This window comes from Monodelphis domestica, chromosome 6 (genome assembly GCF_027887165.1).
Source record: "Monodelphis domestica isolate mMonDom1 chromosome 6, mMonDom1.pri, whole genome shotgun sequence".
NCBI classification, from domain to species: Eukaryota; Metazoa; Chordata; class Mammalia; order Didelphimorphia; family Didelphidae; genus Monodelphis; species Monodelphis domestica.
In genome coordinates this window covers 178,197,147-178,219,334 of record NC_077232.1, presented here as the reverse complement: position 1 = coordinate 178,219,334, position 22,188 = coordinate 178,197,147, and the positions used below count along the sequence as shown (strand labels likewise).

General features: G+C 37.6%; 1 protein-coding gene across 3 annotated transcripts in view; it reads right to left on the bottom strand.

Annotated features, from left to right (window-relative positions):
• Nucleotides 1–22,188, bottom strand: part of HHIP (hedgehog interacting protein) — a 141,754-nt gene that overhangs the window by 40,398 nt on the left and 79,168 nt on the right. For all 3 annotated transcript variants that reach the window (XM_007496276.3, XM_007496277.3, XM_001367162.4), the window contains exons 5-9: nucleotides 14,385–14,536; nucleotides 13,825–13,998; nucleotides 10,887–11,030; nucleotides 2,108–2,229; nucleotides 284–407 (exon numbers count right to left, since the gene is read on the bottom strand). In XM_007496276.3, the coding sequence (XP_007496338.1) occupies nucleotides 284–407; nucleotides 2,108–2,229; nucleotides 10,887–11,030; nucleotides 13,825–13,998; nucleotides 14,385–14,536 (716 nt within the window). The remainder of the gene's footprint in view (nucleotides 1–283; nucleotides 408–2,107; nucleotides 2,230–10,886; nucleotides 11,031–13,824; nucleotides 13,999–14,384; nucleotides 14,537–22,188) is intronic.

Below are 22,188 nucleotides of genomic sequence, written 5' to 3'. Positions count from 1 at the left end.
AACATCTATGTGTGTGTGTGTGTGTGTGTGTGTGTGTGTGTGTGTGTGTGTGTGTGTGTAGGGGGGCGGGGTTGTATCTTCAGTTGAATCTGCATTCAAAATATAGATAAAAAGAAATAATCACAGTTCTTATGGCTTGTATGACTCACTGTCCCACCTCTAAATTCCATCAACTTTTTACTCAAGTAAGAGAATACTGTTGGAATATTTACTCACAAACTTTCTGATAGCTAGTCAATGGATGTGTTCCCAGAGAGAATAAATGAGGTTTTGGGAAACCTACCCGTTGCGGTCTCCAAACACGTAACTTCCATAGAGTCTTTCAGACTGGCACCCTCGGTAAACAAATCCACCAACCAAGGGCCCATTACTGAATGGCTTGAATTCTAGGAGAGATGGCTCACTTTCTAGAAAGAAACTATCATAGCATTAGATCGAATGAAATGCAATTTCACTAAATAAAGAGGACATGTTAACACAGTGGAAATAAGGAATGAGTTAAGTAAGTGCACCTTCACTCTGAAGCAGACATCATGCTAGACAAGAGAGGATAGGTTTTAAAACTCCAATATGGAAAAATGGCTTTAGGGAATCATGTAGGTCTTGTGGTGATGTCTCAATGAAACCAGAATTGAGTCATTTCTATAAGCAAATACTGAAATATAATCATAAAGCTTCTTGGTTCTCTATAATAGAGCTTTTGTGTTTATTTTGGATATTGGGTGAAATTTTGGGAAAATGTTGTATGATTTTTAAAATTCCTAATCATATTAAAATCAGACTAGATATAATTAGTACTATGATTAATGAGCATGTCATTATTTAAAATCAACATTGAGATATACAATTAACTTCCTAATTTAAAACAGCTGTTAAAACTTTTGGTTTTACATTTACATCCAAATTTCCTAGTGGGGTTTCTATGTCACTGTTGTTATCATCATCATGGCGCCACAACTATAAACATATGCATGCTAAACGTTGTATGTGTGTGGGGCTCGAAAGGCACTTAGGGATCAGTCAGTTCAACAAATCCTCTCATTTTACAGATGAGGAAACTGAAGCCTAGGGATAAAAAGTGACTTGTTCCACATCACTGGAAATGAGTCAAAAAGCAATGATCAATTTGAACATCGATTCTCCATTATTTCCTTTTTTACAATTTCCTTTCCTTTCCCAGGAGGCAGCAGTTCAGACAAATATTATTTGAATACAGTAATAAACCTATGGAAACGCCTCCCTTGAAAAATGGTGGAGTGAATTTTCTACCAAATTAGTTACCTGACATTTATAAATGAGGAAAGAATAGTAAACACGCACACACAGAGTACATAGTAGACAATTATAACAGCATAGTCAATGTTGGTTAAATGGTTTCAGACATACTTATTAATTATAATGAAACACAAGTGAAGGATGCATAATATAGATGGTCACATTGCCTCAAAAGTAAGAAGGTTATCAAGCAGAGAAAAATGTCTTCTCTTTACTCTTCTTGCAAGAATAGCATTGATTTTCTGAATCACATGCATTTCTTAAAAGATCCTAATAGCTTGACTTATACAAGCCACTATTCTCCCAGGTACCAAAAATATGTTTTGCTAAATTTGTCACATTCAGATTGCATCCCAGATTGACGTACCTTCTCTTATTTTCATCATATTTGCTGTGACTTGCACATTGTATATTAAGAGGTTACTAGTAAGTGATATTATCTTTATCCTTATTCTTTTTCCTTAATATAAAACATCAAAATAATTCTCCCTGTCATGTACTAAGTAGATAAAAAATGACTAGCCTTGAATTTGCTGATGAGCAAGTTCTAAACTGCTAACTTTTTGAAGGTCCATTAAGTCTTTCAGGCCCATTGGGCACCATTTAGTGCATGGAAAAGGTAATTAACTAAATTGAACCCTAAGGGCCTAAAAGACTCATTGGACCTTTAAAAAAGGGAAAATGTATTCTCTTACCACCCATAGTTAATTAGGGCTACTATTCCTAAGCTTTCCCATATACATGCTCATTGGACAGAATTTCCTTTTCATTTTTATTCCATATCTTCAAGTAATTGAACAAATAAAGGATCTTTAAGTTATACTGAACTTACCATAATCTTTCCCCTTTATGATCTGTAGGATTCTGGCTGATGACCTGTTCTTCCCATTGGAATCTGAGCAAAGTATTGTTAAGTTGATATTGACATCTATGGGGTGTCGATCCACTGCACATCTATACAGCAAAGAGAGAATGAATTCATCCATTGGTTCCTGATTCCCATAATGGAGATTCTGACCTAGGATTATTCAATTACTGAGGATTCAATAGTCAAACCCCCTTTTCCAGGAAAGGTGATAGACTGTCTTAGACATGTGCTCCTATATCTTGATGGAGCTTAAAGATATCTGGAGAGGGACATTTCTCCTTTTCTCTTGGTACCCTGCTTCAGTAGGTGAAATAGGGTCTTAGCGGTGGTTAGAGCCTTAGACTCAGTCAGAAGGTCTTGGTGCCGGGCCTTGCTCCTCTGTGATTGTACCCAATTGTAATCCTCTGATAGGAGTATCCCTTTCTGAGCTTTCATTCCTTTATCCATACAAATGGGAATATCAGTACTTGCATCCTCTTCCTCACAGAGATGCTGTGAGGGTAATATTTTATAAATTTTAAAGCAATATATGTATATATAACATATATAAACATGTCTATTATCTATATAAACATAATTATATACATAATATAATAAATGTTAATTGGAATGGAAATGGAGTGGAATTATTATATATACTTCATTCCATTCCAATGAATATTCATTCAATACTTATGACATTGTGCTAGATACTAAGGACCCCCAAACAACTATGTATTATTATTATTTTCCCATTTTGTGAGAACTTCGAAGTTTGGAAAAATTAAATGACTTGCCACATACTTTATAAATGTCAGAGGAGGGACTTGAATGAAAGTCTTCTAGTCCAAAATTCTACTCCCTCCCCCATGATCCTTCTTTTGAGGCTTGGACATGGCAGTTTTTCCTTTTTACCATCTACTCTAGTGAGGACTTTTTGCTACCAATGAAGATCAACACTTAAAAAACGAAATCAAACACCTTATGTGCCATGAAATATTAAGAGATTTACCCAAGGTTAAACAGCCAGTATATGGCAGAGGCAGCATTTGAATCCAGATCATCCTCCTGACTCTGACATTATTTATTCACTTTGCCTTATTAGCATAAGATTAGTTGATTAAATATGTTTTAAGTGTGTCTTCTAAGCCTTTCTTTAGAAATTCAATACTAAATGTACTAAACAATTCTGTCAGACATAATTTTCCTTTCTTTATTGTCCAATACAACATAGTCAGTACTTTACCTCATTTCTTCTAGTTCTTGCATTTTTTTATTGGGGAAAAGCCCTTTAACTTTATTCTGAGTCTTTCTTAAATGATATTGTATGGTATAGATTCAAGGAAATGAATGAAATGATTTCTCCCCCCCCCCCCCCCCCAGCAATCCTTCATGGTTGTAAAACTAGTTCAACACCACCTGTAAACTAAGAACTTCAACTTAAAAAAATTTTCTCCTCATGGCCAAACTCATTTGAGAAATCATAGATCTCATTTAATAGGCTTTGTTATATTTTTGTCATATCCTATAATCAATGCAGTGTTATATGGAAACAGTAGCACCTGAAGGACATCACTACCCAGGAAACTTTGTGTGATTTAGGCTTTGCATTAGATCCTTGCAACTTCTGATCATAGTGAGTTAATTAGAGCACCCCCAATCACATAGGTGTCAGAGACAGGATTGTGTCAAGGGAAGTTCATCCCCTCCTCCTCCTGGAGGGCCAACTGGTTGATCAACATTCCTCAAATACCACAGTTGCATCCTCAATGTCAATAAAAGAAAGAGGGCAGAGCTCACTTGGGAGCTTTTTGGATGGACTCTGGGAAAGAGTAGACAGGTGAGGGAGAGTAAAGATCCTGGTAGAATAGAGACACGTGGTCTGAGAACTTCGAGTAAGAAAGAGATTTAATTGAAAGATATATTAATTTTAATTATAACAGTTGGCAAATCGCTTTGGTTTAAAATGGATCGTTAATTTCCTTCTGAGACTTAGTGTTTAGGATAGCTTAGGGAATTTTAGCTTGTCTGCTCTCCTATGCTGGACATGCCTTGGCCAAGACAGAGAAACAGCAGTTTTCCTTTTTGTGCCTGTTTTTTTTTTCCTGGATTGGATTGGTGAGACCTTCCCTCCCACTTGGTGCCTATTCCCCCCCCATTTCTTTTGACTTGGATAGGGGTGGAGGAGGCTTTTTTTTGCACATATGGAAATGGGGTTTTAGGACACAACAGGAACTGCTCTTTTACTTTCCACAGCATTAGTGGTATCAGGGGTAAAGCTGACACAGTCCTAGTTGCTAGTTCACTCAACCCAGTGCAGCACAGGGTAGAAGAACCCCTTAAACTAATCCTGGGGGTACTCCCACTCTGTGAGGGATTGCAGGGATCCCCCTGCAACTCTGGAGAATACTATCCTGTGCCTTCCACCTAGGGGTAGTTGGCCAGCTCAGTTCCTGCCTCTGAGCTCCAGTGCCCGCAACTTTGAAAAAACGTGGTGTTTCCCAAACCCTCTTCCCCCATTCCTTTTAGCTTAGATGAGGGTAGCACGGTAGAGAATGGGGAAGAAGCCTTTTGAGTAGAGGGGACCCAGCCCATCCCCTGACTTTTCCCAGTGCAAGTAGCAACTGACACAGGCTTCTAGCTGCTGTAAGCCCAGTGTGGTAGAGGCTGTGAGCGAAGCTCAAGGGGGCCATCAGCTCAGAGTGGAGAGGGAATTGGTGTGAGGAGACCCTAAAACCCAGCCCCCTGCCCCTGCAACTTTGGACCCTGACTCTGAGGGGTTAGGGCTGAGTGCCTGTGGTGTTGGGAATTCCTTAGCTCAGTATATTGAGAGCCAGACCTGGAGAGGGAAGATCCTAGGTAAAAAATCTGGCCCAGATTGAATGTCACTGGCAGTAAGCAGTGCAAGAAACTTTGAAAAAACATGGTCACTGGCTTTCCTTCTGGGGAAGGGGAAAGGACTGAACTAAGATGAAGTGTTTTTTTTCTCTCCTTCCCCACTTGAACATTTTCTCTCCCTACAATCCAAGTGTGTTACCCTCTACACTCACTTGTAGTGCCACATACAGTCAAGAAGTAAAACTGCAGGAAATTTTAAAAATTCCTTTCCTACTACTCCTACTCCTAGTGATCCAAATTAATAATATTAAGTTGAATATATTTAAATACAAGGATTATAATTAAATATTAACAATATTGAATTAAAATTAATGAATTCATGAAATAAATAAAATTCATGAAATTAAACAAAGCCAAAATTAAATCAAATTAATTAAATGATATATTGATAAATACTTTTAGAACACAATAGTATTAACAATACTATCAATAATAATAATCATTAATTTTAGAAAACTATTATTAGTCACTACCAACTATTATTAATTAATAATAATTATTAGTGATAATTGATACTTATTTATGATTATTGACTATTGTTAATTATTAATAACAGCAATAATTATACTAATATATGCTCATTATTGGTACTATTGCTATGCAACAATAACTTATTTCCTTACATTAGCTTATTATTTAAACCTACTCTCATTGCCTTCCACAATAACATTGAAGAAATTTGTGTCTCAATTTTTTTATGTTTTAGGAACTCTTCATTGTTTAAACTGACCATTTAGCAAACTCAGACTAGCTCAAATAGGCAGATTAAGACAGAAAGACTAGACACTATGGGAAATACTACAACAAATCAAGAGAAATCAGGAACTATTCCTCCAGATTCACCCTGCATACACGTTTTAATTCTTGGGGTGATCTTAATCTTCCCAAGGAGAATTGGATTACAAAAAAGGAATCAAAAAAATTTTTAAGGCCTGGATGGAAAAATCTTTTACATGGCCAAAATATGGATCTCTTGACTTCAAGATCTTAAAAGATTTGAAGTTAGCCATTAAAAACAAAGATTCCAAAGATTATAAGTACTGGCTCTTGTGGGCATATCCTGTCGATAAATTAACCATCCTTTCCAGTAAGGAAACCATTCTTTCTTTGGAACCAGACCATTCTGATTTAAGTCCTTCAGTTCCTCCTCCTGAACCCTTGATTAGATCTAGCAAGAAACACACTCTATCATTCCACCTTGCCTGTGAGGAGGTTTCTCCTCATTCTAACTCAAACCAGAACTTCACTCATCCCCCATTCCTCCCATCTCCTTTCCTCCCAATCTTTTCCTCTACCCTCACATATCATATTCCTACCCTCAAGAGTTTCCTCCTTCTCACTACCCAGTGCCCACCTATCTCCCTATCCCCACCTGTATTATCCCTACCTGCCTTATCCTTTTCCCTATCCCTTCCCCTGACTGATCCGACCCACCTTACTATGACTCCTCCTCTAGACCTCACCCATCCCACTCTTCTCTACCCCCCTCTTCACCCTTCCCCCAGACCCACCCCCATTCCTCTCTTCCCTGCCCCCAGTCCCACACCATTCTTTTCCCTGTACCCAACCCCACCCCTGATCTTTTTTGCCCTGCCTCCCCACCCTCTGACCAGCCCCTCCCTCTTCATTCACCCACTCCCCCCTTCCCCTACTAGCCTCACTACAAACCACTCCATTGAAATCCAGAAAACAGGCCAAGCAGCAGTTATCACAGATTCAAATAAATACCTTTTTACCTCTCAGAGATGTTCCTAATTATAACAGACATGGAGACTTAGTGAACATTAGACACCATACACCTCTCTCTCCACAAGACATTGAGAGATTCAAGGAAAAACTCCCTCCTTTGAATCTGAGCCTATGATTGAAATAATTAAGGTTTAAAGCATTTTCCACACATATAATCCCACATGGATTGATGTGGAATATTTGCTCCAGGCCTTGCTAATGGAAAGGGAAAGAATAAGATTCTTTCTCTTGTTAAGGCTCAGGGAAAGGGAACACCTAGTTGGCCAAGTGAAGATCTGAAATGGAACCCAAATTCAGAGCAAGATTACTTACAACTACGCCAGGCTAGAAATGCATTGCTAAAAACTATGAGAGCTTGTTCTCATAGGCCTGGTACATGGACTAAATTTGAAAATCTAAAATAAGAAGATTTTGAAAACCCCTCTCAGTTTATGGAACTTATTGAGCTGGGAGGAAGGTACACAGAATTGAATCTTGATAGGAAAAGGGATGTTAGACAAATCAGAATACAATTTATAAAAAAAAAATGTTGTAAGGTCGATAAGAATTATTTTATGACTAGTTGTCCAAACTGGCCTAATATGGACCTTGAAGAATTGAAAAGAGTGGCAGTTTATACTTTTGAGGGACATGAGGAAAAGGAGAAAGAGAACACTGATTTAATGGAAACATTAATGAAGTAAATAAAGGAATTAACTGTAAAACAGGGAGAGAAGGATAAAGAGAACACTACTTTAGTGGAGTCTTTAAGGAAGGAAATAAAAGAATTAACGGAAATAGTTGGAAAGGCAAAACAGGGAGAGGTCATAGCTCCCTTACAAAAATCCACAAAACAACTACTAACATGTTATTTTTGTGGAAAGATGGGACATACAATTATGAATTGTAAGAAGGGAAATCAATCAAGAAAATAGGAATACAGTTTCAGGAGTAGTGATATTGATAGGAGAAATAGTTATTCAAATGAAGCAAAACAAAACTTATACCCAGTACTCAGTGCTGGAAGCCCCCTCAGTATGGGGGACCCCAGAGGTACAGACAAAGGAGTTTAGATGAATGATGGTACTTGGGAATGGAAGGAACCTCAAAGAATTTGGAGGTGAATTTTAAGCCTTTTCAGACCTCATTGCCTTATTGATGTTAACTGTTTCCATTTGTTCCTCTCCCCAGAATGAAAAAGTCTCTGAATGACAATTCTAAATACAAGATGTATGTAATTTACTGTTAACCACTTCACAAATTATCAAACTTGAAATATTCTGTTACATTGTCTTTATTTATACCTCCCCTATGATTGTATTGAAAAAATATATCATTGGTAAAAGCCCATAAACAGTCTTTTGTTCTTTTTTTGCTTTTGTTAATTGCCACACAGAGATGATGGATAGACTCCATCAAACTGGTTTCAACCTGTATACAATTTTTGGAGAATTTAATTATCTAATATTCTCAATTGATTTTAATGGGTGATTTTCAGATATCTGGGAGCATTCCTACCTCTGGCTGATCATTTGCCTGCCTCTGAGTTTTATGTAACAAAAGGTAAGGGTCCATTTGTAGTTAAAGGTAAGGGCAATGACACTGTTGTATTTTCCCAACTCTGCATTTCTTAAAATTATAATGGATGACACATCTGAAGTGATTTTCACTTTTTAGTTCTTGGCTCCACAAGAAAATGATTGGGACATATTGGAGACAGTTCTGTTACACTGTTACAGTCTCATACCAAGAAAGAGGAAAGTGCCCAAGTAGCTTTGTTACCCTGAAATGGGTTATGATCTCATCCTGGAGGTGGGAATGCTTTTTTCCTGTGAAGCTTAGTAGCTTTGAAATGAATTTATTATATTTCTAACTGTTCAGCTTAATCTACCCTTCCACAAGAATGATCTAGATTCTTGGTGACACTTTAGACCCAAAAGATTTTCATCAACTGTACAGAGGTTTTTCTTGTTTCTCCCACCAAATTTTGGAATGATGGTAAAAATAGACTTTTTAAAAAATATCACTTCCAAGATTGAAAGATTGGCTAAATCTGTAGCACCTGTGACAAATATTCATGATTTCAAAGGTTTTTTACATGTCACACAGCATGTGAATCCTAATGATAGTGGGTTTGTTTGCTATTATCATTTAATGGGCTCTTATAATTTTGAGGATTTTGGTACTTCTTAGAATCTGTGTTTGTTGTTGTACTACTGTTTTTAAAAGACGTTTACCTGGTGAAAAAAATCATGTACACTCACACTGTGGATCCTGGCCAAGTTAAGAGGGAATTAGATCTCATTTTTGAGTGAGCAACCTTTGTGTTGTATCTCTGCTTGGCTAACACATTGTCACATGGAATGTGAACTGTGAAATTGTGATTTTTTTCCCTTTTTTTCTTTTCTCTATATCTTTGCAATAGGATATTTAATTTTTTTTCTTTCTTTGTTCCTATCGTTGGTAGAACATGAAGTATATGAAATCAGTATTAATGTTTTTGACTTGAAGGATAAATTTTACAGTATTTATTGGCCCTAATAACTATGCATACCCGAAAGCTTTAGATTATGGAAACCTGCCGTTTATTGATAAATGTTATGGGACTTTTTTTAATGATTGTGTCTGATTCAGGAGAAGGGAACAAAAAAGCCACTATACAGTGCCATGTAACACAAGGTCAAAAAGGACCAAACTAATCCAGGGAGGATTGTTGAACCTCTATGCCAATAAGAAAGGACTTGAACCTAGTGTGAGAATTGAGGTTGCGGAGCTTGACATATGTTAAGATGCAGGATTCCTTGTACCACACTCCTTGCGCAATATTCTCAGTCAAGTATCTCAGTTTGGCTATCATCCTGGCTCCCCTTATCCCTGACAGTGAAGGTAAAATCAGACAAGAGAATGATTTTTCCCCTTTGCTGCTGAAACCTATTTCCTTCTCTCTTATAGTTTGGAAATTTTCTGTAGTCCAGGCTGCAATTGGATAAAGTGCTATATTGCTACTATTGTCCTATAGGCTTGTGGGACATCAGTCACTTTAACTAGACCTTGCCTGTGATTCAAGAACCTGTTTCAGGTTTATTTTTTACTCAGAATTTTATAGATATAAGATTTTATTTATCATTTCTGTACTTATTATTATTTTTTATATAAAGTTTAATTTTTGCTCTTTTATTTGGAATTTGTTTTTGTTTTTGTTTTTCTTTTGACAATAGTTTTATATACCTCATAACTCAGCCATTTATCTCAGGGTGATTCACCCTCCTCAGCGGATTGTATAATTATTCTAAAATCTAAGGTTTAAATTTTTTTGGTGAAATTTCAAGAAAAGAAACTTGCCAACATCTCAAATCAAGAAAACGCATCCTTTTGGAGAAGGTGCTGTAAAGATGCCTGAAGAAGCCACACACTGCATCAAAAGATCCAGAATGCACTTTGGGATATAATGAAGCGAACAGAAGTGGGTTCAATATACTTATTCTGAATGTAAACTATTATGCCGAAGGGGACTTCCCCCTCATTGACATTTTGTCAATGTATCTATCAATCAGTTTTTGTATTTTTCCTCTCATATTTCCCTCTTATCTCTAACTTCCTCTTAGAAAATGCAATATTGTATGTACTTTTATCTAGAAGGTATTTAGAGGTTTAAAATAGTTATGTTTAAATGATCCATTGGAGAGACTCATCTCCCAAAGGATCACAGGGGGATTGTGTCAGGGGAAGTTCATCCTCTCCTCCTCCTGGAGGGTCAACTGGTTGATCAACATTACTCAAATACCACAGTTGCATCCTCAATGTCAATAAAAGAAAGGGGGCAGAGCTCACCTGGGTACTTGAGGGAGAGTAAAGATGCTGGTAGAATAGAGACACATGGTCTGAGAACTTAAGAGTAAGAAAGAGCTTTAACTCCATGCTTACCTACCTTTTCTATTAACAAACTTTTTGAAAAATAATAACTGGTAGATATGTTCATTTTAATTATAACAGGACTTAAACTCAGGGCTTTGTAAACTTCCCTCCAATCAAAAATTTTTATGGCTTTTCAGAGGACCAGTTTCTTTTCCCATGCCAATATTCTCCTTTCTATAACTAAAGGTAAAAGTCAGAGTCTCAGGGTTCATTGTATTCTTACCTGCCTGGATTGTGGAGCCCATGTGCAAATACTTCGGGAGGCTGATTGGTACTGTTAAAGTGAGGATTGCTCTTCGGTATGGAGTAAGGCACATTGCACATGTCAGTATCTACATCCAGCCGTAACACTGACCCTGTAAAATCACTGAGAAAGTTGGAGGACAATATAATTGCTTAAAAGTGTTTTTGAAGTCACAAATCCCATAAATCTCATGGCACCCCACTTGAAATGTGTGATTTGCATGAACAATTGGAAATGTAGTTATGGCCGTTTGAATTTCTAAGTCACTAATTATAGAAATTATGTGTAAACTTTTTTGAAAAATGGGATATATTTCCTCCTTCTAAATCTACTCTAATGAGGTGACTAGAGAGGTGAACCTAATCATTTGCCCAACTAGAGGTAAATTTATCAAAGTTGCAAAATAAATAAGGAATTTAAAGATGGGAAATTTTTGTCTGATGGCTATGATGTCAAGAAAAGCACTGCAGAACAATAGTGGATAAGGGAAGATTAATTTTTTCTGCTTTACCCATTGGCAGGAAAAGGCAAAATGGGTGTGTCAGCTTAGGAATAGCAAGACAGACAAATAGGTTAATTTTTTCATTCTTCCACTCCAACCACAGAAGTCCAACCCACCTTTTAAAATCCACCCTAAATGTCAAACCCTTTGTGGCTTTCCCTGATCTTCTTTAATTGGTAATTAGGCTGTCCCAATTTGGACCTCATAAGGCAGTTAGTTTGCATATCTCTCATTCACTTTCTGATCCTTATGGGTATTTACATTTGTGTTGTAGGCTGAAAGGGAGATGTGGCCAGGGTCCATGTCCCTTCAACTTTGAAATTCTACCAGTGCCTAGTACAGACCGTGTATATGGGATCATCAAATTAATATCTAATGTTGATGACTGAATCCTTATATTTCTCTACTATTCTTCAAGATCTAGTTAAAGATTGCCTCCAAAAAGCTTTTCTGGAGTGACATTCCCACTCCTTATGTCACTCCAGAATAATTAAGATCTGAATATATAGATCTAAAAGTGTTATCATTTATATCAAATACTCCCTTTTATAGATAAGACAACTGAGACCCACAGAGGTTAAAGGATAATGTGATCTTTCACTATTTATAATGGATTTGTCATCCACTAAATGTGTCATCTTAATTCCCTGGGCTTTGGCTTCCTCCTCTGTAAAATAGGGGAAATGATATCTGTATTTCTATCTTATGGGCTTCTCATGTAGAAGCACTTTGTAAATTGTAAAGTGCAGAATGAGGGTGACGTCTATAATTTATGCTTTACCACACAGTTATTTATATTATGTATTATATTTTAGTGTCAGGGGTGAGATTTGAATACAGTTCTTCTTGATTCCAAGACAAGTTGAGAGTGTTACTTATCCACATGCAGAGTGTCCCAAAAGTCTTAGTGCTATATGAAGCTTTGACACATATATGTACAGAAGGGCAGTTTGGTGTATTATATAACTGGCCTCAGAGGTGAGACAACTCAGGTCCAAATTCTGCCCCTCCCATATATTGGCAAGTGTGCCTCTGAATAAGTGACTTAACCCCTCACTTCCTTCAGGAAACTCTCTAATGAGCTGGTACCAAGCCAGGATGTTAGAGGGAGTTTTCTCACTGGGAATTCCCTATGCCAATGAAATCAGAAATCTAGATTTCCTAGAAACACTTGAAAATCTAAATAGTACTTAATGATGGTTCTAATTGGATAACTACTTTTATTCAGAGTCAAGAGAGTGTGGTAGCATAGAGGATAGAGTTCTAGGCTTGGAGTTAGGAAGATCTGAGTTCAAATCTAGCCTCAAACATATACATTTTTGTGATTCCAACCCTATCTAGTTGATGTACTGGGGAAACTGATTTCCCCTTTAAATGACAGTGAGGCTGAGATGGGGAATCGAAGCCCTCACTATACTGAGATGGTGAGCAAACATCCCTCTCTGTCCATACTTGAAGATCTAGGAAGGAAACAAGAGCATAGGTAACAGACTGTTAGAGATCAGTGTCTTTATAGGACTGTTGGGTTTACTTTAGATTTTTTCCAGTGATTTCTGTGTTCAATAAACTATGATCATTACATGAACCTATGAATGTATTGGGTAAATCTTTTCTCTGGCTTTATTCACATTTTAGCTTCTGCAATAAACATCCTGGTCTCCAATCATCTTGGAGTGCTCTTCCCTCTGTGATGATCTTTAATTTACCCATATGTATCTTATTTGTACGGAGTTTTTTTAATAAGTTGCTTCACCCATTAGACTGTGACCTTCTTGTAAAGAGATTGAGTTTTGCTTCTCTTTGTACGCATGGCACTTAACACAGTGCCTGGGACATTTCTTGGTCAGCATTCTATTGTCTCTAACTCCCTGGGGTTTTCTTGGCAAAGATATTAGAATGATTTGCCATTTTCTTCTCCAGTGGGGCAAGACAAACAGAGGTTACGTGATTGAGCCACCTACCTGCCTCCTAGGCAAACAGAAGTTAAGTGACTTACCAAGGTCATACAGGTAGTAAATGTCTGAGGCCATATTTGATCTCAAGTCTTCCTGACTTCAGCCCTGGTGCTCTAGCCACTGAACTGCCTGGCTGCCTCAACTTGGCACATAGCAGGTGCTTAATATGATTTTTGACTTGATTTAACTTCTCAGTGTCTGTTTCCTCACCTGTACAATGGAGGGGTTTGAACTAGATGGCCTCAAAGATCCCTTCCAATTCGAAATCTATGATCCCATGATTTTATGACATAATTGAATTTTTCTCTGTCCTATTTTGCAAAAATAAGAGACGAGAGACCAGAAGATGATGAACAAATAAGGAAAGGTCGAAAGGCAGCTTCCCTAATTCACTGGCCCTTTAAATAACTGTAACTCAATTACAGAAGGGCGTCTGCAGAAATGCTAGCTTTTTCTGTACCTTAAACCATCCATTTCTTCCATGTCATCCAGGGTGATCATCCCATCCCCAAGGAAGATGTACAAAAAGCCATCTGGACCAAACAAAAGCTGTCCTCCTAGATGCTTCCTATGTAACTCTGCTACCTCCAGGAACACTCGGGCTGTTCTCACATCAACTTGCTGGGGGTTTTTTCTGTATGATAGAGAGAGATACAGTGATACAATTAGACTCTGTAGTTGTAGAGTGAGCAATCAGAAAAACAAGAGTAAACAATGAAATGAATTCTTGAACCAGAGCTGATGAGAGCAGTGCAGAAGCAACATTATTTTCTAGGTCACAGAAAAAAATAACATTTAATTTGCAAGATAGCTCCTGGGGGTGGGGTGGGGAGGAGAATGCTAAAAAGATAAGCTTTGGGGCTCTCCTTAAAGCGATAGCAGACTTTCTGCAAAACCATACCTATCTGTGTTAGATGCTTGACAGCGTTTGACTGGTTTCCTATAGCCTTGTTAACAAACTCACAAGCGAGGAGAAATGCAAAGGTTTTGCTGTGAATGCCTTAGCTACTTTAATGGTACCTGGACACCGTATATTCCACAACCCTAAGAATGTGGTCATGAGGTCCGATGGCCCATCGTTCTTGGTTGGTGGTATAAGACACATACAGCTTTCCATTTTTCTTGTAATTGGGATGGAATGCAAGGCTTAGCAGTCCTCTTTCATCTCCTCCCTGCAGTCAAATGAAAAACACAAAGAATTGTGAAGTTAATTATGTTCTTTATTGTGTTTCAGCTGGAACCCCAAAAGAGTCCCTTTCTTTCTTCTGGATAATCTTTGCCCAAACTCTTTTCTTTTCTTCCTTGACTACTGCACAAAAAAGGATTATAAAACATTTCACTTTGTGGGCTCTTTAAGGCTTGGATTGTCTTGTGTGGTTATCTATGCCCAAGACTCTTACCCCACTTTTGTCAAGTGATTTGTGTATGTAATCTTGGGAAGCTATGAAGACAAGTTTAAAGGCTATGCAAAATTCTTTCCTGGGTTACTAGGTTGCTCGTAGTTCATGGAAGACAAATAAAAAGGTCCATAATCGGCAGTCACTTCAACTCCAAGTATCTCAAACCTGAAGCAGTGTGGACTGCCAGCTCCCACTGTCTTGGCAATATGTTTAGAAAACAGTGAAATTGCTTGTGTAATATACAAACCTTTGTTTTACCCTGGAGGCATCTATATCAGTTGTCACAACCATGGTGGTCTGTTCATCATAGCTAGCACACTGCAGATAATAAGCAGCCAGAGCCTTTCTGCATCCAAATAATATCTTTTTACACGTGCCCCCCCCCCTTTTGTTGCAGAGGGTCTTTCTTTAGGCAGGGAGGAAAGGAGGGAAGGAGGGAAGGAGGGAAGGCTGAGAAAGGGTGGAGGGGGTTGGGTAGCAGAGGCTTGAAGCTAGAGAAGCAAAAGAAAATCCCCCAATACCTTGCTTTTATTTTTATAGAAACCACAAAGAGCCATTCAGTGCAATTAGGCAGCAAACAAGGCAAGCATGCTATAAGGCACTATCAAATGAACAAAACCCAAACCTACCACTTCTTTAATAAAGGGCAATTTCTCTTCATTTCCCCCATAATTCTGCTGGAAGTTTTGTTGAACTAAATGGAAGCTTAACTTTCATTTTATATGCGCAGAGCTTACAAAACTTCTTATAATTAAGTCAAAACCTAAAACTAGATGGACATATGGTGATCATTTGGTGTTTGCATCCCCAGACTGGATGTTTTTGTATAATTGAGAAGACGTGCAAACACCCGAACTATTTCAAATAGAGCACTTGATGGCCGTGTTCTTAGAAATATTCCCTCACTGAGCATCTGAATACCGTAGTGGAAGTGAAGGCAAGTCAATGCCCCTTTTGCAGAAAGGGAAACAAAGGCAGAACTCAATAACAAGGGACTTCTAGGCTCCTACAAGTCCCTGCAGTGAGAAGCCTTTTCCACAAGGCTTTGCTCAACAGAATAGAAAATTCTCCTTGACTTTCTTTCCAAGAATAAAGGCTACTCTAAAAGTCTGGGGAAGTTGGTAGTCCCCGTTTCACATAACCTTTGGAGAGGAAACTGACTGTCAGGCATAAAGGTCTATTTTCTATACATATGCACACTGAACTCTTAATTAGACTTCAAGCTGAGAAAACAAGATTTTACTATATAGGAAATGAATTTAAACTATGTTACTTACTATCAAATGTACTAGCAGTCAACCAATAAGTATTTGGGGCAGGTGGGTGGTAGTTGGGAAAACTTGAATTAAAATACAGTCTTAGAGACTAATTAGTTATGTGATCCTGAGCAAGTCACTTAACTTTCCTTTACCTCAGCTTTCTCATATGTAAAATGGGAATAATAAAATGACCTCCCTCCCTAGGGCATGGCAAAGATGAAACTAGATAATAATTTTAAAGTGGTTGCACATAGCAAGGTACATATATGCCTGGCCCAGAGTAGGCTTTATATAAATGTTAAGTTATTATTTATTTGCCAAGCACTGCAGGTTCTATGAAGAAAAGCAAAATCAGGCCCTGGTCTCAAGGAGCTCATGTTCTAATGAGAGGAGAAAACATTTAAGTGACTAGATATAGATGTGTAAATAATTATCAATATGTCAATAACGAATTTTAAAAATTCCAACCTTAGTAAGAAAAATCATAGAGAAAGTGTGAATATCTTTGGATTATAAAAGTCAGATGAATATGTAAACCACAGTGATAGAATATTCTTAGCTTTAAATGTCAAGGCAACACTTAACCTCTTCTTTTGTATATCTCAAGACAGTAAACTTTAACTTTAACCAAAGGAAAAAATGGTAATTTGTTAGTAGATTGTGTTTGGTATTATTTCTTATTAATTATTTCAGTAGTAGTATCTATTTCTCTCTCCCCAGATATCTTTTTTAACCAAAAATGCTACTATATTCTTACAAGAGATCCTGGTAGCTGAGATAGCCAGTGATTTCTAGCCAAATAGAATACAGTTGGCTGTCCTGAACCTCTTGGATGATTTCTTTTTTTTTAATTTACTTTTATTATTATTTTTTAATTTTAATAAAAAGTTTCCACACAAGGTTTCTGAAGTTTATATGATTCAAATTGGCTCCCTTCCTTCTTCCTTCTCCTCCCTAGAGCTGGTGAGCATTTTAATCTGGGTTATACATGGATTATCATGCAAAACATATTTCTTTATTATTCATTTCTGTAAGTAAATAATCTTTAAAAACCAAAACCCCAAAACATATACCAAAATAAACAAGTGATAGATCATACGTTTTCATCTGAATTCCTACTCCAACAGTTCTTTCTCTAGATGTGGATAGCATTCTTTTCCATACATTCCTCAGAATTGCATTGGATCGTTGTATTGCTGAGAGTAGCTAAGTCTTATCACATTTGATCATTCCACAATATTGTGGTTACTGTGTTCATTGTTTTCCTGGTTCTGCTTATTTCACTCTGCATCATTTTATGTAGACCTTTCAGCTCTTTCTGAAATCTTCCTGTTTATCATTCCTGATAGCACAACAATAGTTAATTCTGCTATTTCCCAGGTGATAGACCTTCCTTCAGTTTCCGATTTTTTTGTCACCACAAAAAGAGCAGCTATAAATATTTTTGTACGATCGACCCCCCCCCTTTTAAATCTCTTTGGGATACAGACCTAGTAGTGGTATTACTGGATGAGATGGTATGCATTGTTTTATAGCCCTTTGGGTATAATTCCAAATTGCCCTCTAGGATCAGTTCACAACTCTACAATCAGTTCAGCAATGCATTAATGTCCCAATTTTGCCATATCCCCTCCAATAGTTATCATTTTCCTTTACTGTCTGTCATATTGGCCAATCTGATAGATTTGAGGTGGTACCTCAAACTTGTTTTAATTTTCATTTCTCTAATTGAGAGTGATTTAGAACATTTTAAATGTAATTATTGATAGCTTTGATTTCTTCATCTGAAAACTGCCTATTCATATTCTTTGACCATTTATCAACTGGAGAATGGCTTAGATTCTTACAAATTTACTTAGTCCTTTATATATTTGAGGAATGAGGCCTTTGTCAGAGAAATTTGTTATAAAATTTCCCTCTAGTGTGTTGCTTCCCTTCTAATCTTGGTTGCATTAGTTTTATTTGTATAAAAACATTTTAATTTAATATAATCACAATTATTTATTTTACCTCTTGTAATGTTCTCTATCTTTTGATTGGTCTTAAATTCTTCCCTTCTCCATAGATCTGACAGGTAAACTACTCTATGTTCCCCTAACTTATTTATACTATCACTCTTTACCTTTAAATCATATATCCACTTTGACCTTATCTTGGTATAGAGTGTGAGATGTTACTTTAAATCTAATTTTTGTCATACTATTTTCTAATTTTCCCAGCAGCTTTTGTCAAATAACAAGTTTGTGTCCCCGAAGCTGGGGTCTTTGGGTTTATCAAACACCAGAATATTGAGGTCATTTACCCCTAATCTATTCCACTGATTCACCCTTCTCTTTCTTAGCCAGTACTAAATTGTTTTGATTAGTACTGCTTTATTGTACATTTTAAAATCTGGTATTGCTAGGCCCTCTTGAATGTTTTCAGCAGGGAAGCTGAGAGATTGAAACTGACTTTATGTTTCTTTTTCAACTATGAGTACATTTCTTCCCTCCATCCTTATTTGTTTCTTTGTTTGTTTCTTTGTTTGTTTGTTTGTTTCTCTGTTTCTCTTCCTTCCTTCCTTCCTTCCTTCCTTCCTTCCTTCCTTCCTTCCTTCCTTCCTTCCTTCCTTCCTTCCTTCCTTCCTTCCTTCCTTCCTTCCTTCCTTCCTTCCTTCCTTCCTTCCTTCCTTCCTTCCTTCCTTCCTTCCTTCTTTTTTTAAAGTACATTTACTTCTAAGATGGTAGGAGCAGCCCAATAATGGTAATTCTATCTCAGAGATGATGGCAGCTTGCCCACTTCAAAGAGCTTTTGCTCCACTAAACCTCATAATAGGTGGTTCTTACATAAAGAAGCTCTGATAAATCTTTGAGTTGGAAACTATACTATGGAGCACTTGAGAGATTAGACATGGAAGACACTTATTAGGTCATCTACCTAGAAATCATGACCAATATCAATGCAAAAATCTTTAATAATAATAAATTATTATTATCAATAAAAGGCAATATAGTACAGCAGATAGTGTTAGAAGACCTGGGTTCAACTCTTTTTTTTTAAACCCTTACCTTCCATCTTGGAGTCAATACTGTGTAAGGGCTAGGCAATGGGGGTCATGACTTGCCCAGGGTCACACAGCTGGGAAGTGTCTGAGGCCAGATTTGAACCTAGGACCTCCCGTCTCTAGGTCTGGCTCTTAATCCACTGAGCTACCCAGCTACCCCCTTGGGTTCAACTCTTATTAGCTGTGCCATCAGAAGAAGTCACTTATTTTCTCTGAGCCTGTTTTCATGTTGTAAAATGGAGCTAATATTGCCTAGTGTCTATATCAGTGAGACAGCATAGAATAAAGTGATGGATATCTGAACACCTGGATTCAAGTCTTGCCTCTGGGACATACTACTGTTTGAACCTGTTGCTTAATGTTGCTTAATTAATTAATTAAGTTGCTTAATGGGGACAGCCAGGTGGCACAGTGGATAGTATGCCAGCCAAGGCATCAAGAAGACTCATCTCCCTGAATTCAAATCTAATCTCAGACACTTATTAGTCGTGAGACCCTGGGCAAGTCACTTAACTATGTTTATCTCAGTTTCTACATCTGTAAAATGAACTGGAGAAGGAAATGGCAAACCACTCCAGTATCTCTGCCAAGTATTCCCTAAAAGTGGTCACTAAGCATCAGATACAACTGAACAATAATAACAAAAACAACAAAGGTTGTTTAATTTGTCACGGGTTCAGGCAACTCTCTAGGATTACATTGCAGAACTCTTTCCCAGCTGCTTTGCTAGAATAACAATAACAATAGTGAGCATGTATATAGCACATTAAGGTTCACAAAGTGCTTTACAAATATAATTTTATCTTCATAACAACCTTAGGATATAGGTGCTATTATTATCACCCCCACTTTACAGATGAGGCAGACAGAGGCTGTGACTTGTCTAGGGACACATAGCTAGTAAGTATCTAAGGCAGGATTTGAACTCAGATCTTCCTGACTGTAGGTATAGTCCTCCAGTTGCTGCACTACCTAGGTGTCTGCTTTCCTCTCTGGGACCTCTTGATATCATTGAAATTATGGGTCTAAATTTCTTTAACAGACACATCTCTTAAAGGATCATTATCAGATTCAAATGAGGTGATACATGCAGTATTAATGCCAGTTATTAATTTGGAAGGGAAACTACTGGATTCAAATAGTCTCAAAATAGACAAATGATCATTCTTCATTCATCTACCACACGGTATCTGAGTCAGGTTTAGAAGTATTAAGGATATTGTTAAAATGCCAGAAATCTGCCAACTCTTGAATAGAAATGCAGAATAAGACTTTTTTTTTGCATGTCTATTCAACAACAAAAAAACAAGTTTCAAATTGGATTACTTTGTAACACATACTTGGTCTCTTTATGATGTCTATGTGGCTCAACTCCCATGTGGAAGGTGGGCTGCGGAAGACTGTTGAATAAAACCTAATGTAGTCTGTGTATTATGCCTGCTGCCTTATAAATGATGTCTGTCTCTTCTAGATCATTTGGGAGAAAGAAAAAGCCATTACTAACTTGCATAATATTTTACTTAATAAATAATTTTAATAATTAATAATTAATTTTAATTAATGTATTACAATTAAGAAAGAAAAACCTCTACCACAAAACTGCAAAGAGGCTGAGGATGAGGAGAGCAATGGCCACCGAGTCAGAGCCCCTCTCTCTTTGGACTTGGCTCTTGCTAGCTAGCCTCATCTCAGGTAAGTTGCTTTGACTTCCTGAGTCACAAATTCCTTCAACTATAAAATTAAATGAGTTAGATTGGTTGTTCTCTGAAATTCCTTATGACTCTAACATTCTATAAGAAGGTCTGGAATTTAGAAAACAGAGTCTTTTGACTGCACTTAACTATAAGGCCTCAAATTGTTTCCACTTGATTTTCTGAAAAAAGACAATTTTAAGAAATGGTCACTATCACTTCCTGCCAAGATGGCTACTTAAACTGGAGGCAGGTTGCACGACTTGCAAATACTTACTCTAGCAAACCTTGAAGCTCATGCCATACAGAATAATGATCAAGAAATCCAAAGAGAAATCATGTTAAGTGACTTCTTCCATTCAAGAACTTCAAAAGGATCAGCCAACAGGCCAAAAACAAGAGGAAAAGGATTTCCCTATTTCCAGGAAAGTCAGAGAAAGGGGAGGAAAATGGCCCTGGCATCAAGGTTCAAGTCAAGAATAACAGTGGGAGAGATGATTAATCAAAGAAAACATCAACCATTGTAAAAATTATCATAAAAGCCCTGGCAATGGGGATCTGAAGTATGCTCAAAGTGCCTTGGATGGTATCTTTCTGGGTGGAGAGTCTAGAAGTTTACTTCTGAGATAGTTGTGATGACCTATAAGGGAAATGCTTTGCAGAGATAGTGAATCATGTGTAGACATTCTGCAACTGGTTCTAGTTGACTAAACATGGGTAGGGCTGCCTCGCTGAAATTGTAAGCATTTTCAAAAAGCCTAAATTAGCTTTGGCCACCCCCTCTTCACCTCACTGTCTCAGTGGCTTTAAGTGAGATTCCAGTTAGGGGAGAAACTTTAGGATCTTCTCCCTTTGAGGCCATGTGTCTCTGAGTAATTAGTCTTTATCCTTGGACTTTTTGTTCCCTTGTTTCCATCCTAGGAGAAGGGAGGAGAGTCTTCCACCTTGAGACTTTGGAAGTTCAGGAGAGCAAGTTATAGGAACTTGAGAATTGCCATCCAGTGTAGCTTTTGCAGCCAGCATTGCACTGATACCCTGAGGAGCAAGGAGTGATCTTTGAAAATGACCGTCAGGACCCTAGGTCAGTGGAACCTGAGATGAAGTCATCCAGAAGTCATGTTGAATCTGGTATGAACTTGGAGGAACCAGTGCCATGTAGGATCTGAGCTATTAGGAGCCTACTCATCCCAGAGATGAAATGGCATAGGGAAGAGACTTTGGAAGTACTGGAGAAATGTTTGTATGTTTATTTTTACATCTTCAAAGCAAATAGCTGCCAAATGATTAAATGGAATTGGGTAAGTAGCTAATCCTTAACAATGGGGGAGCTGATGGAGGTCTGAGATGACAACAGTAGAGAAGAAATACTCACAAAACTTCGTAGGGAACTCTAGAACCCATAGGGACAGATGTAGCAGACTGGCTTTCCAA